The sequence below is a fragment of the Solanum tuberosum genome, unplaced genomic scaffold (assembly GCF_000226075.1).
Source record: "Solanum tuberosum cultivar DM 1-3 516 R44 unplaced genomic scaffold, SolTub_3.0 scf00409, whole genome shotgun sequence".
Lineage (NCBI taxonomy): Eukaryota > Viridiplantae > Streptophyta > Magnoliopsida > Solanales > Solanaceae > Solanum > Solanum tuberosum.
In genome coordinates this window covers 361153-376357 of record NW_006239346.1, presented here as the reverse complement: position 1 = coordinate 376357, position 15205 = coordinate 361153, and the positions used below count along the sequence as shown (strand labels likewise).

Sequence of the window (15205 nt, the reverse complement as noted above, 5' to 3'; positions counted from 1 at the left end):
CCGGGAGCCCAAACACGGATGGACCTGACTCTGACTCTGATACCATGTAAATATATGGCATCTGGGTCTAACTCAACCCCAAAAGCTAGCTCTTGAGAAGAGGTTTGCCCAAGTCCATAAGGAGACCACAAGTCCATTCCCCAACCAATGTGAGATTTTTACCCACTCTAATACTACCGGAATAAAATAAAATAAAAAAACAAGATTCGACACCATCCCAATGACTGAGTTTGGAAATTTGTCATCCATTCCGGAAAATGGAACAAGTCTTAACACAAAGAAATTAGAGGTGAAGCTAACAGTAAGAAAGTCTACAAACATGGTCTTGTGTGCAGAGGCCGGCAATGAATTCATTGATTTTCTCTTCAACATCTTGAAGATGCTCTAAAAGGGAGTTGTGGTTTGGGATCCATAGATAACTTGTACAAAAGTGTGGAGGCTTTATATTCAAAATGGTTCAATACGTATCCAACTAGCAACGGTAATGGAAGTACTGTTGAGAATCATATTGTGCTTTACCATAAATCTGAAAATGCAGAAGTTCACTTCTTTGACCCAATGGAACCTGTACCTCTAAAGAATAAACACCCTCAGAAGTTCGGGAAATTTGCTAAGGCACTATCCCTTTTATATGATGTTGGAGAACAAGTGATCAGCGTTGGCGAGTCAGAAGCATTAAGCTTGCTGAAGGTCTCTTTAATGTCATCATTATCAGCTTTGACAGTGGGCCTAAATCACATGTTGAAGATGTGAAGTCTAACTTAAGATATTCTCAGGCTGGTTAGCAAACACTAGTGGAGTATAACTTTTGCCAGTATTTTTATTGTATTTACACTCACTTGACTAGCTTCTTGTGTTTAACCTCAAAACCTGCCCTCACTCCCCCGTACATCAAAACTGTAACGCAGAGTCAACTGTTGATTGAGTCACGCTAACATCAAACCAAAGAAGGGAGAAATTGGCACTTTGAATGATTCCTTTAAGTGGACATTAAAGTAAATAAATACTTTACCTTTAATGGACATATCTAATCTTTAAAGTAAATAAATTAGTCATTGGATTCTTTTCTCTTTTGTCTCTTTAACTTTTATCCTTAACCTCTCCTTCTTCTTTAGAAATGCCTTACTTTGATGTCACCATCAGTCTTAATTAACTCAAAGTAGTTAATATTCTAAAATGAAAATGAAAAGCCAAGTAAACCTGAATTAGCATCAAACTCTTTCCTTATGATATAAGAAACACACCTTTTTATATTCCTACAAACCTTTCACTCCCATACCTAAGTTAAAACATTTTGTTCAATCAAAAAGAAAGAAAGACTAACCAAACTATTCAAATGGCTGCTAATGATCAAGAATGCAGAGTTCCCCTAAAGCTTTTGATAGATGAAAAGAACAACAGAGTTATTGCTGCTGAAGCCAACAAGGATTTTGTGGATATATTATTCAGTTTCCTCACTTTTCCAATTGGAACAATAATCAGACTAACCAACAACAACCAGCCAATGCCAAAGATTTCTACTTGTATGAACAATTTATACAAAAGTGTTGAAAATCTTAGCGTTAACCATCTTTGCACAGAAAATTGCAAGTCAATACTTTTAAATCCAAGAAATCCATGTATTGAAGATTGTTTCAAGTTGAAAGTGAAGATAGATGATTCTGTTTCCAACAAGTACTTCGAATGCTCTAAATGTTATAACAAGTGCTGGTTCGTTAATGTTAAATGTAATTGTGGAGGGAAGACAACTATGGAGATATTTTCAGAGATTAAAAATCCAACAAATGATTATTCAGGTGTTTTTGTGAGGGGAGGGATAAAGTTTATAATAAGTGATGACTTAAGAGTATTACCTGGTTCTCCAATTTCTCTTGTGCAATTGTTTTCTGATCTTGGCTACAATCACATGAACCAGATAAAGGAGATGTTTGTGGAAGTTGGCAAGGAGGAGGTAAGGATCTTGCTTTTTGCTATTTTTGCTATATTTTCAATAAGCAATCTAGAGTAATGAATCCATGATGTTGATTTCTCATATGATCACTAAACTAATAATGAGTAACAATACCTTCCGTTTTGATTTGTCCGTCTTACCTTCCTTTTAAGTTGAGTTATAGAAATCAACTCTGAATTCATGTATACCTAGAGAAAAATAGGATGCAATGAAAGCAAAGGATTTATATGAATTCTAGTAGTCGTATGTATAGTCATATCAAAGATTATATGTTAGTGGACTAAAATGAAGTTTAATGGAGCAACATAGTCAATAAAGATTCACATAGCCAATGGTGTACTTGTTCCATCTAGCCGCAAATGATAAAATTGGAAAAGTTAGATCAGCAGAATGTGGAAACATGGTATGTCAGTTTAAGAATGAGTGTTTTCTGTATTATTATATGTACCACCGATTTGAAAACAACAGGCATGCATATTGCAAAATTTTGATTTAAAAGATATCCGAATCAAATGATAGTGACAGCACCTTCAGATGAAGGGTAAGGTATGAGAAAACAGTTTGATGTTATAGAAAGGGGAAGAATAAATTGCAACATCTAATGCTATTGGGAATTTTCTTTTCCTCTTTTTGATGTTATCTCACGTGCATTTTCTTCGTTTTCTTTGTCCAGATATTAAGACTGCTCGCTTGTTCATTGATCTCAAAATCTCCTTTAACTGAGGTGTTTATGAACAAGCAAGCTATAGTTGACAACAACATCATGACTGAGCCAAGAATTTCTCAACTGTTCCCTGACCTGCAAACCGTAGACTCCAGTAAAATAAACCTGAAGCTAGTATTAAGCAATTCTAGAAACAAGATATTGTATGCTGAAGCAAAGGATTCATTTGTTGATTTTCTATTCAGTTTCCTTACTTTTCCTATTGGATCAGTGATCAAAGCTCTAAACGGGATTTCTGGACTAGGATGCATAGACAACTTGTATAAAAGTGTAACGGATTTGGAGTCACAATGGTTTTCTTTTTCTTCTTACCAAAACAGATTACTCAACCCTGGTGTTGCACCAAAACATAAATGCGAGAATGAGTTGCTTCCAATTTTAGTGGAACTTCCAGATCGTCAACTTATAGATCCAAGGGATGTAAGTGGTGGCACAAGTGAATTTGGCAGATTCACAATGTCACCTTCTTTGTTTATCGTTTCGGATGATTTAGAAGTCAAACCTATGTGTTCTACATCAACTTTTGGCATTCTCAAAGAACTAAATGTAACTTTTTTTGACATTGAAGAGCAAGTGATCTCCATTGGTAAGGCAGAGGTAATTTCTTGACTCAACCTAAAAACTAATTGCATTGCTTTAAATTGTAACGAAAAAAATAACACCATGATTTCTATGACAGGCGCTGTGCTTGCTGCAGGCGGCTTTAACCGGATCATCATCTGCTTTAACATTTGCCTTGAGCTCATTCTTGAATACACAGAAAGAAGAGAAAGACTAAAATACTACAAACTACAAAAGCCACTTTGGCTTGTGGCTATACCAAATACTATGTTATAATATTTGTTTTTATATTGCTGGTTGTGTGTCCTGATCATGTAAAATGGCTGTGGTTATAAGCTAACAGCGCGTATAAAACTAGTCAATTTATGATAAATTTCGTTTGTATTGCCTTCTGGACATGTTTTTATTACCCTGCTAATTCATTCAGATTTCTTAGTTAAATGAGGTGAAATTAGCTAGTAAAGCTAACAACTTGAGTGATCTTATAAAGTTGTTTATTGTGATGCAAATATTATATTTGATGAAGTAGGAATGAGTTTTCTTTGTAACAAGTAACAACCTAAAGATTATGACTTTGGAACAAATAATGTTGGGGTATGGGGAAAAACCATTGGCGAAAAGGACGAATCAGATCATGACATGTGGTTTGAATCTAAAACGATCACATATTATTTGTCATTTTCTTCTATAGTTTCAAACTCAAAATGGAGAAATTAACACTTCCAATAATAATTACTTTGGGTGGACATTAAAGTAAATAAAGGTGTTTAGGAAAATACTTTACCTTTCTCTTTTGTCTTTTGGCCCTTTAATTTTATTCTTAACCTCTCCTTCTTCATTAAGAAATGCCTTACTTTAATGTCACTATATGTCTTATTAACTACACTGTTTTCAATTACAACTGTAGGGACATATTTACTAATATTTACAACTGTAGGGACATATTCATTTAATTATATTTTGAAAAAAGTAAAATATAATTAATATTTTATTTTTATCCTTATCTTTAGTCATAAATATGAAAAGGCTATGTTCATTTTTAACAAAGAAAAGGGGAAATAGTTGTTTTGATCTATGAGTTAATATCTTATTTCGATTTTGATCTTTGTGTTATTCGTCTAAGTAAATTGAATTTTCAAGGGAAAAGGGTCTGATATACCCTTCAACTTTGTTATTTAGAACTAATATACCCTCGTTATGAAAGTGACTAAAATAAGGGAGGGATTAACAATCTGGAGAATCGAACATTCACCGATAAAATTAAACATTAGATAGCTAATCAACTGAAATACGAAGATTCTCAAAAAAAAAAAAGCAATTAATGTTGAGTATAAAATGGAAAAAAATAATTATATTTTCTTGATATGATAAAAGTAATAAATAAAATAAATAAATAAATTTTAAAAATAGTGGACAAATCAAATTAAACGGAAGGGGTAATAAAGTAACTTCAACAATAAATAGGAAGAGACAAAAATTTATACATAAATCACATCCGCCAAATGCGTTTTACGCCTTTCTTTCTCAGCTATTTCTATTTAGGCATCTAAGAAGGGGTTTTCAAGTTTTCAACGCCATAACCTTTTTTTAAAAGACAAAAAAAAATTGTGGGTTGAGAAAAGAAAAATAGAGAAGGGGATTAAAATCTGGAGAATCGAACATTTACTGATAAAGTTAAATTTTAGATAGTTAATCAATTGAGATATGAAGATTCTTAAAAAAAAAACAAGCAATTAATATTGAGTATAAAATGTAAAAAATAATTATTTTTTCTTGATATAATAAAAGTAATAAATATATTTTAAATATATTGAACTAATAAAATTAAACGAAAAGGGTAATAAAGTAATTTGAACAATAAATAGAAAGTGATTGAAACTTATACATAAATCGCATTCCATGAAAGCGTTTTATGCCCTTTTTTTCTCCAACTCTTTATATTTGGTCAAAATCTATAGCCTTCCCACTCTACCACTGGGAACGATAATACGACTCGTTAAAGTAGATGACAGAGTTGTTGGTTGTATGAACAACTTGTATTAAAGTGTTGAAAACCTTGGAGAAGAAAATCTGTAGACAGAGTACTGCTGCTAAAAACACTCACTTGTCTAGCTAGTTAGGATGGAAACTTTAGTATAAAAAGGAGCCCAAACAAAGGTATTTCTTCTTCTTTAGCAACATTTTTTTTTGTGTTTGATCTGAAAGTTAGACAAATACTGCGAGAGATGAATGCATTGTTAGGGTTTTGCCCTGATTTTCTTTCCTTAATTGAAGTTTATTTTTTTTCCTTAAAGAAAAGTCAAAGTATTACCAAAAATGCTTGAACTTTTTCTGAAAAGGAAAATATAATTTTCTTCCATATTTGGTTTATTATTTCCTTAGAGGAAAAGTTTTGGAGATCCCTATTCTCATAGCATAACACAATAGAATCCACAATGTAGTTGTTTAGTGAGTTTTGTTTATAGGAGATTTAATCTCTCAACAGTTATAATATTTTTCTTTTAAATTTAGTTTTCTATATTAATAATATTATGTTTTAGTTATCACTTTATTTGTCATCTAATCTATCATCGTCTTGATTGCAATTGTAAGCTTCCGCATGATGTCCTAATCACCCTTTCGAACCCAACATGCATGGGGTAGAGGTTATGTGGCTTGGGGCTATGAGGTGGAGACGAAGATAAAGTGTGTTGAAGGATAAACACGAAATAATCAATATGAAATGTTATTTATGGAATTTGTGTTTTACCTACTTTTAACGGAAGAAGTAGCGTCTTATATATGTTTAAATTTATTTTCCTAGCTCTCTTTTTAGTTTGTTTAAAATGGAATGTCAATCTAGTATTTTTTCCGTTTTACAAAGAATAATGTAGTTTGATTTAACATAGAGTTTAAAGTTATATCAAATGTATCAAAATATCCCTTTAATCTGGTGGTTTTAACACATCATGTGTAAAGCTGAGTCATTTTTTTTAAATAGACTAAAAAAGAAAATAGATCATTGTTTTTGAAACGGAGGGAGTGATTGTTTAATTGTAACATCTCATGACATATTTAAGATTACAAGATTCAAAAGGCATTTTGATATATTCTACAATCTTTAGTTTAAGATCATAAGATTCAATAGTCTTCTTTTTGTATTAACCTTTGAGTGATTGAGTCTATTTAAGCTAATACACATAAATTGAAAGGGAATAAGTATTGGGATGTTATTGTAGTATTTATGGAATCTGGAATGCATGTTTATGTAATTATAATCATCCCTTGGATAATTGCTTGTTCTTTTTAATAGAATGCATAAACATATTTGCATATACAATAGTGTGCTAAAACTTGTGTCGTGTTCTGCTTCCATGTTCGTGTCATTTGAACATTGCTTACTTCCTTTTATCGTCGTTCTAACCTGGATCAGCTAGGCATTTGCTACCTCAAAATGGTTAAGAAGAAAGAATCTAAGATTCTATTGAAGCTTTTGTTGGATAAAAACAAGGATCAAGTTGTTGCAGCTGAATCCGGTGTAGATTTTATGGACATACTTGTTAGCCTTCTGACTTTACCAATGGGAACAATAATACGACTCGTTAAAGCAGAGGCTGGAACTGTTGGTTGTATGAATAACTTGTACCAACGTGTTGAAAATCTCGATGAGGAAGATCTGTACATAGAACATTGGAAAAACTTGTTACTGAATCCGATAAATCCATATCCAAAATATTGCATGAAGTTAAAAGTGAACTTAGATGATTCAGGGTCTAAGTATTACAAGTGTTCAGATTGTCGATACAACAGCTAATACATGAATGTTGAGTGCAAATGTAATGGGAAATATAACAAAGAGACGTTTCTGAAAGATTCAGCTGAAAATACTTGTTGCGATGAGTATGTCTTTCTTAAAGGAGGGATAACATTTCTGATCTCTGACGGCTTACAAGTCAAGGTTGCTTCTCCAAGCTCACTTGTTCAGATGCTTTCGAATGTTGGCCTGAGTGCTATGAATCATATCGAGGAGATGCATGCAGAAATTGGCAAAAATGAGGTAATATGATCCTTTACCATCCGAATTCTTGATATAAAAATTGTATCTTTATGTGGTTGCTTGTATGTTCTACATGCTTTGTTGTGATTCTTCGTATATTGTCATTTGCAGCTAATAACACAATCCTTTTCTCGACCATTTAGGTGATTCATCTACTTGTGAGTTCATTGATCTCAAAGACTCCCTTGTCTGATGTGTTTCTGCCCAAGCAAAAACAAAAAAGGGCAAGAGTAGACACTATCACAATGTCCGAGTCTGGATCGTCCATTTCTGAAAATGGAACCAGGAATAACACCAAGAAATTGGAGCTGAAGCTAACAGTAAGAAAGTCTACAAACATGATCTTGTGTGCCGAATCAGGCAATGATTTTGTTGATTCTCTCTTCAATTTCTTGACGATTCCTCTAGGATCAATTGAAGATGTTCTAAAAGGGAATTCTGGATTGGGATGCATAGATAACTTGTACAAAAGTGTGGAGAATTTTGATTCAAAATGGTTCAATACGCCGCCTCCAAATATGAATATTCACAGACATGAGGAGAATCTTAAGATGATATTACTCAAGCCTGGTATTGGCCCTAACCATAAATCCAAGAATCTTCTGCTGCAGATTAAAAGAAGGGTTTGAACCTTACTTTCATGATCCAAGGCAATCCGTAGGTAGTAATCGTAGTGAGTTTGAAAAGTTTGCAAAGGAACCCTCCCTTTTCTATGTTATGGACAATTTAGAAGTGAGACCATTGTCTTCTACATCAACTATTTGCTTACTCCAAGAACTAAATGTTCCTCTGCATGATATTGAAGAGCAAATGATCAGTGTTGGCGAGTTGGAAGCATTGAGCTTGCTGAAGGCCTCTTTAACATCTACATCATCAGCATTGACAGCGGGCCTAAACCACATGTTGAAGAAGATGTGAAGTCTAATGCGAAGAAACTTTGTCGTGCTGGTTAGCAAATACATGTTATAACCTTTTGCAGTACTTGTCAAGTTGTCATTGTATTTTACACTCACTTGCCTAGCTTCTTATGTTAAGTCTCAAAACTTTGGTTTCCTGTACTCCTTTTAGAGGTTGGTGAGATTTGTATTGTGCACTCACTTGCTTATGTGAAGTTTGTATTTTGGCAAAAAAATTTGGACCATTTCTCGATTTGTGCGTGTCATCCTTGCGCAATGGCCATGCTAATCTTCTCTGTATCGTTCCAATTTTATTAGATGTCCCAAAGGGACAAACTGTAGTGTTAAGGTTCTGCAATATAAATAGCACATAGCTTTTCTCTATAAGCATGAGGGAGAAATAGCTGGTTGGGTTTTTCTGTTAACACAGGCCTGGACTCCTTTAAACACTTGTTTCAATGAAGCCCAGTTTTGGGGTGACTTAATTTGATGATGGGCATGTCTTCTTATTTACATGGTCTTCTTTAATTTTAGTTATGAATGAAACTATGTATGCACTTATATTTGTTATGCAGCGATTGTTATTCATGTATTAATTATTTCAATTTTATTGTGACTTATACATGTATTAGTTATGCGGATTTCTAAATAACAAACCAAACACATTATTAAATTCACACATGAATAATTTACTTCATATTTAACTATCAAAATTGTATTACTTATGCAAGATTTAATACCTGCATAACTTCTAGATTAGCTACCAAATGACCCCTAACAAATTTCCTAGATTAAGAGGATCACACAATGCATAAAAATATTATGTTACCCTATTTGTGCAGTATAATTTTTCAATGAAAGAAATCTAATTGAGCTCCTTTCATGAGAGGTAGCTCCGCGCTGAGTGGAGGCATTTCAAATGGGATCTCCTTTTAATTTGTTTGGTCTATTTTTCTTTTTAGTCTATGAAAAAATACTACCTCTTTTTATTTTTATTTTAACAATTCTTTAATTTCAATTTTCACCTATCATATTTAAAACCGCAAAATTAAAAAAGAATATTTTTTTCATTTTTTTTTTCATGTCATATCAAAATATGTCAAATAAATTAAAACGGAGTGAGTACGTCTTTGTGGGAAATCACCAATTAGCAGGGAAATAAGACCATTTGAGCGGGAAAAAGAGAGTAAAAAACCCTAAGTTATAGAATATCTGAGTAGATTTCATCAGTGTTCATTGAAGAAGAAATCGACCTGGTAATTTTCTCTTCTTTTTTTTTTCTTATTATGCCAGTTCTTTGTATTTAAGTTGGAATATGTAGAGGAGTACTAGAACTAGGGTTGTTCAAAATCGAAACGTAATATAGTTCAATCACATTATTGATTTATTGGTACTGGATTAATGTTTTGGGAATACTTGAGCCTAAGAGTCTATCAAAATTAACCTCTATACCTCAATAGGTGTAAGGTCTGTGTACACTCTATCCTTTTTAGATTCTACTTGTGGGATTATACCTCGGGTATGTGTTTACCATTGATGTTGTCATTTAATTTTTGTGGTATTAGGATGTTCCTTTAGGTATATAATGAATCTGGAATGCGTGTTTATGTCCTTATAATCATCCCTTTGCGTAGTGATTTGTTGATTTAATATATTTTAGAAGCATCTTTGCAAATATAATGGCTTGAAATAATTTGTGTTATGTTCGTGTTAATTTCATCTTTTTGTTTCAACTGAAAGCCAGAAAATTATTTTATTCATGTTATCTTGGTTCTGGACTAATTACTCGTAACACGGATCACCAGTTAATTGCTTTAAAATGGAAAACAAGCAAGAACCTAAGTTTCTCTTGAAGCTTCTGGTGGATGAAAGTAAGGATCAAGTTGTTGCAGCTGAATCAGGAATAGATTTTATGGACATACTTGTTAGCCTTCTCACTTTACCAATGGGAACAATAATACGACTCATTAAAGCGAAGGATGGAGTTGTTGGTTGTATGAACAACTTGTACCAAAGTGTTGAAAACCTTAGTGAGGAAGATGACATGTTCTTAGATCATTGCAAAACCATGTTGCTAAATCCAAGAAATCCCTATCCAAAGTATTGCATGAGGTTGAAAGTTGACGTAAATGATTCAGGCTCCGAGAAGTATTATCAATGTCCATCTTGCCCAAACAAAAGCTATTTCATGAATGTTGATTGCCCGTGTTATGGGCAATTTAATAAAGAGACATTTCTGAAAGATTTAGTTGAAAATACTTGTCGTGATGAGTATGTCTTTCTTAAAGAAGGGATATCATTTCTAATCTCTGACGATTTACAAGTCAAGTCTGCTTCTCCAAGTTCTCTTGTTCAGATGCTTTCTAGTGTTGGCCTAAGTAATTTGAATCAGATTAAGGAGATGCATATAGAAGTTGGCAAGGATGAGGTAATGTCTTTTACCATCTGTTTAAGAGATTTACAAGGCCTCTATGTTTCTACGCTCTTAATATGAAAAAACATGCTTTCCGTTGTTATGTTTGCCTTTACATGTTTTATTGTGAATTTCGTAGATTGTCATTTGCAGCTAGTAATATGATTCTTTTCTTGACCATTTAGGTGATTCATCTACTTGCTCGTTCATTTATCTCAAAGACTCCCTTGTCTGATGTGTTTCTGCCCAAGCAAAATAAAAAAAGAGATAGAGTAGGCACTACCACAGTAACCGAGTTTGGAAATTTGCCGTCCATTTCTGAAAACAGAACAAGCAATAACACCATGAAATTGGAGCTGAAGCTAACAGTGAGAAAGTCTACAAACAAGGTCTTATGTGCCGAAGCAAGCAATGATTTTATTGATTTTCTCTTCAACTTCTTGACGATTCCTATAGGATCAATTGAAGATGTTCTAAAAGGGAATTCGGGATTGGGATGCATAGATAACTTCTATAAAAGTGTGGAGGCAGTAGATTTGAAATGGTTCAATACGCCTTCAAATAGGAACAGTTACACACATGAGAAAAATGTTAAGACGATATTACTCAATCCCGGTGTTGCCCCTCACCATAAATCTGAGTATCAGCTGCTGCAGATTTCTGAAAGAAGATCAGAAATTCATAGCTTGTATGATATAAGGCAATATGTAAGAGGTGCTTATGTTGAAAAGTTCGAAAAGTTTACAAAGGAACCTTCCCTTTTCTACATTATGGACCATTTGGAAGTGAGACCTCTGTCTTCTTCATCAACTATTTGCTTACTCCAAGAACTAAATGTGCCCATCAATGATGTTGAAGAGCAAACGATCAGTGTTGGCGAGTTGGAAGCATTGAACTTGCTAAAGGCCTCTTTGACATCATCATCATCAGCTTTGACAGAGGGCCTAAATCAAAAGTTGAAGAAGCAGGTAGATGAAGATGTGAAATGTAACGCGAAGAAACTTTGTTGCGCTGGTTAGCAAACACATAGATAACTCTCATGTCTAGCTTTTTGTGTTTTGCCTCAAAACTTGGTTCCATGTACATCAAAGCCTTGGTTCAAAGTTGAGTGTTTTCAGATTGAATTAGATATTGATCAATCATTTGTAGTTTATTATTTCACCAGTTTTTGAGGTTTCCTCAAAAGATGATTAGTCCATATCGATAAATTTAGCGTATATTATTACTTCCAAATGACTTTATAATGTGAAAAATATTCTTAATTAACATTATAATTGCATAAAATTAAATTATAGTATCGTCAATATAACAAAACCAACATGAATTTACATGGGATGGCTTACTAAGGAGTGATGTTTAATTTGTAACCACGTTAAAAAAAGTTTTTTTCCGCCATAATTTAAACATGAAATATAACTTAAATAGGAATATTTTAATAAAATTAAAAATTGAGGGTTTTCCAATTTTTAAATACAATTTTAATTTATATTGAAACTTTCATCACTAAATTCAATTTATAATATTCTGATTTCTGAGACATGAGCAATTAGCGGGAAATTCAGAGGAGCATTTGAGCGGGAGACTCTGCCATTAATATTAAGAAGAAACCCTAAAAAAGAACAAATCCAATCTCCATGAAAAGGTATTTTTCACTTCTTTTTCTTCCTTTGATCAACTCCCATTTCTCTTATACTATATGATTTAATTTTTATCCCTAAAAATTATAATCATATGCTATTCCTGTATAATGTAACAAAACTATGGGATTTGAATATTTGAGTCGAATTAATTTTTCAATTCAATTGAACCTCTTGACTTGTATAAGTTGATGAATTGTAGCTATCTGAATGTACTCTAGTAGTTTTGGAATTGTTGTGAATGATATTGATTACAATGAGATGTGTTTAAATAGAGTAACATAATCAGTGATGATTCATATGGCGGACTCTAACTAGTTAGTACTAAGTTTGGTGTGAGGGATAAGAACAAATAGTCCTGGGATAAAATTTAGATGTCTTGTTTGGTTGACATGTTTGGGATAACTTATCCCACCATTTATAGCATACTGATGAGATAAGTTATCTCATATACATGGTGGGATAAGTTATCCCAGGATAGTTAATTATGGGATAACTAGTTCCCAACCAAACGACCCCTAAATGTTGGCTTAATGACGGTATTAGGATGTTCTTTTACTAATATTAATGAATCTGGAATGCTTGTTTATGTTATTATAATCATCCCCTGCATAATTATTTGTTGATTTAATATCATATAAGAACATTGATCTTTGCAAATACAATAGTGTGGAAAAACTTGTGTCATGTTTCCTTAATTTCTTAACATATTCGTGAGTATGTGTCATCTGAACAAGTTCTTACTTCTTTATACTCTTGTTATCTTTGATTCTGGACTAATTACGAATAAAATGTATCAGTTTACTGTTTTAAAATGGAAAACAAGGAAGAATCTAAGGTTTTCTTGAAGCTTTTGGTGGATGAAAAGAAAGAACAAGTTGTTGCAGCTGAAGCCAAAGCAGATTTTATGGACATACTCTTTAGCCTTCTTACTTTACCACTCGGAACGATAATACAACTCATTAGAAAAGCAGAGGGCAGAGATGTTGGTTGTATGAACCACTTGCGTCGAAGTGTTGAAAATCTCAGTGAGAAATATCTTCTCATAGAACATTGCAAAACCATGCTGCTAAGTCCAAGAAATCCCTATCCAAAGTATTGCATGAGGTTGAAAGTAGACGTAAATGATTCAGGTTCCGAGAAGTATTATCAGTGTTCAGAATGCTCAAAGAAAAGCTATTTCACGAATGTTGAGTGCTCATGTGATGGGACGTTTAATAAAGAGACAGTTCTGAAAGATTTAGTTGAAATTACTTGTTGTGACGAGTATGTCTTTCTTAAAGGAGGGATGTCATTTCTAATCTCTGATGATTTACAAGTCAAGTGTGCTTCTCCAAGTTCTCTTGTTCAGATGATTTCTAATGTTGGCCTGAATGATATGAATCGGATTAAGGAAATGAAAGTAGAAGTTGGCAAGAACGAGGTAATATCCTTTACAATCCGCTCAAGAGATTTAGCTATTACTTATTTACGAGGCCTCTATGTTTCTACTCTCTTTATATTAAAAACATGCTTTCTGATAATATGTTTGCTCTTACATGTTTTATGGTGATTTTCGTAGATTGTCATTTGCAGCTAGTAATATGATTCTTTTCTCTACCATTTAGGTGATTTGTCTACTTGCTCGTTCATTTATCTCAAAAACTCCTTTGTCTGATGTGTTTCTGCCCAAGCAAAAACAAAAAAGGGCAAGGGTAGACACTAAAATGATGTCCGAGTTTGGAAATTTGTCGTCTGAAAATGGAACGAGTAATAACACCAAGAAATTGGAGCTGAAGCTAACAGTAAGAAAGTCCACAAACAAGGTCTTGTGTGCAGAAGCAGGCAATGATTTTGTTGATTTTCTCTTCGGCTTCTTGACGATTCCTATAGGATCAATTGAAGATGCTCTAAAAGGGAGTTCTGGATTGGGATGCATAGATAACTTCTATAAAAGTGTGGAGGCTTTAGATTCGAAATGGTTCAATATGCGTCCAAAGCAGAATACTTACTGGAATGAGGAGATTCCTAGTGTCAACCTTAAGATGATATTACTCAATCCCGGTGTTGCCCCTTACCATAATTCTGAGTATCAGCTGCTGCAGATTTCTGAAGGAAAATCAGAAATTTATAACTTGCACGATATAAGGCAGTTTGTAAGGGGTGCTTTTGTTGCCAAATGTCAAAGGTTTGCCAAGGAACCCTTCCTTTTCTACGTTATGGACAATTTGGAAGTGAGATCTTTGTCTTCTACGTCAACTATTTGCTTACTGCGTGAACTAAACGTGCCCCTGAATGATATTGAGGAGCAAATGATCAGTATTGGCGAGTCGGAAGCATTGAACTTGCTGAAGGCCTCTTTGACATCATCATCATCAGCTTTGACAGAGGGCCTAAATCACAGGTTGAAGAAGCAGATAGACGAAGATGTGCAGTGTAACGTGAAGAAAATTTGTCGTGCTGGTTAGCAAACACATAGATAGCTCTTTTGATTCCCTGTACATCAAAGCCTTGTTGGAGAGGCAAGTGTTTTCAGATATGAATCAATCATTTTGTAGTTCTATTATTCACCAGTTTTGGAGGTTTCCTCAATAGATGATTTGGTCCATGAAGTTAATGTTGTCATAGCTGCAAGCCACTCTAAATGTAACTTCTGGCCTCTTGTTTTTCCTCCCTCATGATGAATCTTTATAAATTCCACCTAATTTCTTATTACTGAAAATATATTTATTTTTACATCTTTCAGAAACAGTCTCTCTACCTCCACGAGGTAGTAGTAAGGTCTACGACATTGTACATTCTACTCTCCCTAGACCTCACTTGTGAGATTTCATTGGGTATTACTAAGTGGGACAATCTCTTCTTTTTTGCTTTATGTCTATTTTCTTGCAGTTGTATCTTCTTCACATTTAAAATTCATTAATTCAATAACCCAAAGCCAATAGCATTTTTTTCTGGTTCGATTAATTGATTAAACCAATCTATGCACACCCCTATTTCCATTAAAA

At 33.6% G+C, this 15205-nt stretch overlaps 3 protein-coding genes and 1 pseudogene across 3 annotated transcripts; all 4 read left to right on the top strand.

Moving 5' to 3' along the window:
- The first annotated feature begins 1195 nt into the window (after positions 1–1195).
- Positions 1196–3632, top strand: LOC102586783 (uncharacterized). The gene is made up of 3 exons (XM_006363018.2): positions 1196–1951; positions 2625–3272; positions 3355–3632. Exons 1-3 carry the CDS (start codon positions 1337–1339, stop codon positions 3451–3453), a joined length of 1362 nt encoding a protein of 453 aa, XP_006363080.1. The 5' UTR covers positions 1196–1336; the 3' UTR covers positions 3454–3632.
- A 2539-nt stretch (positions 3633–6171) lies between these two features.
- LOC102586228 (uncharacterized) lies at positions 6172–8703 on the top strand (annotated as a pseudogene).
- A 1125-nt stretch (positions 8704–9828) lies between these two features.
- On the top strand, positions 9829–11729 carry LOC102585900 (uncharacterized). The gene is made up of 2 exons (XM_006363015.2): positions 9829–10596; positions 10767–11729. The coding sequence occupies exons 1-2, from the start codon at positions 9988–9990 to the stop codon at positions 11598–11600; spliced, it is 1443 nt and encodes a 480-aa protein (XP_006363077.1). The 5' UTR covers positions 9829–9987; the 3' UTR covers positions 11601–11729.
- Positions 11730–13023: 1294 nt separating this feature from the next.
- LOC102585564 (uncharacterized) lies at positions 13024–14763 on the top strand. Its single transcript, XM_006363014.2, has 2 exons — positions 13024–13641; positions 13826–14763. The coding sequence occupies exons 1-2, from the start codon at positions 13033–13035 to the stop codon at positions 14663–14665; spliced, it is 1449 nt and encodes a 482-aa protein (XP_006363076.1). The 5' UTR covers positions 13024–13032; the 3' UTR covers positions 14666–14763.
- The last annotated feature ends 442 nt before the right edge of the window (positions 14764–15205 follow it).